Consider the following 1,242-nt stretch of genomic DNA (forward strand, 5'->3'; position numbering starts at 1 on the left):
GCAGGGGGAGGGGTCCTTTTTAATTCCTGAGTCTCCACAGCACATTCCCACCCGCGGTGCCCAGGGTTCCAGCCTCTCCACCTCCTTGTGCATGAAGTGGTAACCCATGGGCGTTTGACTTGTATTCCTGAAATGATGGAGGATGTGGGCATCTTTTCATGTGTTTAACCTTTGGAGAAACGTCTGTTCAGGCCCTTTGTTTATTTTTGACTTGTTTTCTTTGCTGGGGAATAGGTTTCATTGGGGGGGGATCAAAATACCCTAAAAATGATGGCCACGACGACTGTGCTCACACCAGAAACCACAGACCGCACATGCTAGAGGGTGAGCCACGCCTTCACAGAGCGGCCTGGATAAAAGCCAGCCCAGAGGGGCAGGGGCTCAGCGAGCTGGGGGGGAATCACAACAGGGCTCAGGGAGCCTGCCTCTCAGGGACCGTCCCCACTGGAGTCTGAATAAGCTGCAGCTTCAAAGTGAAAGAGCTGCCCCACTTCCCGACTGGGTCTCCCCCGGGCCCCAGGCTGCCCCGGGCCAGAGCACCGGCCGGGTCTCTGCACCCACCCAGGCCCGCCGCACCCGCAGTTCACACTCACCGGTCTCGGCACTGGGCGTCGCTCCTTCCTGGCACCTCCTCCCGGATTTTAAACCAATCGTGCTCCCCATATTTGGCAACAGCTTGAAGCAACTTCTGCAGGAAGGACACAGACAGATGGGCCTCTGCAGTAATCACAACCCCCCACTCAGTCTGCTAAGGGGCCGCCAGTGTCCAGGCGCCTTCCCAAGAGATGGCCCTCCCGGCCCCCACACCTACCGTGTCTTCCTCTGGGGTCCAGAGGCCCTTTCTGAGGCGGGGGTCCAGGCTCTTGGTCCACCGGTAGATGAGCTGCATGGAGTCCCTCCCCTCCATGTAGTAGACAACTGGGGACAAAGGGGCCTCATGAACTTGCCCCTCCCGGGCCCCCCAGGAAGGAGCGGCCATCACCATGGAGCATGGAACCGGGACCCCTGGGGCGGCCGGACCCTCCCTTCTTCTTCCAGCCCGGCCTCGCCACCCGCCAGACGCCCTCCCCCTGTCGGAAGGGGATGTGGTTGCCCACGCGCATCTCCTGCACCAGCTGCGTGAGCATGCGGTCCTCCGCCTCCGTCCACGCCCTGCGCCTCAGGGCCTTGTTGTGCTGCTGGAACTGCTGCAGACACTGGAAGGCGCTGCCCCTGGTCTGCGGCCACAGCAGGCGGAGGCTG

At 61.5% G+C, this 1,242-nt stretch overlaps 1 protein-coding gene across 1 annotated transcript in view; it reads right to left on the minus strand.

Annotated features, from left to right (window-relative positions):
- SNAPC4 (small nuclear RNA activating complex polypeptide 4) overlaps positions 1-1,242 on the minus strand; it is a 14,526-nt gene that overhangs the window by 8,853 nt on the left and 4,431 nt on the right. Inside the window, exons 6-8 of the mRNA XM_015572357.1 lie at positions 1,064-1,217; positions 812-918; positions 594-688 (exon numbers count right to left, since the gene is read on the minus strand). Of these exons, the coding sequence (XP_015427843.1) occupies positions 594-688; positions 812-918; positions 1,064-1,217 (356 nt within the window). The remainder of the gene's footprint in view (positions 1-593; positions 689-811; positions 919-1,063; positions 1,218-1,242) is intronic.

Source organism: Myotis davidii, unplaced genomic scaffold (assembly GCF_000327345.1).
Source record: "Myotis davidii unplaced genomic scaffold, ASM32734v1 scaffold609, whole genome shotgun sequence".
Classification (NCBI taxonomy): Eukaryota; Metazoa; Chordata; class Mammalia; order Chiroptera; family Vespertilionidae; genus Myotis; species Myotis davidii.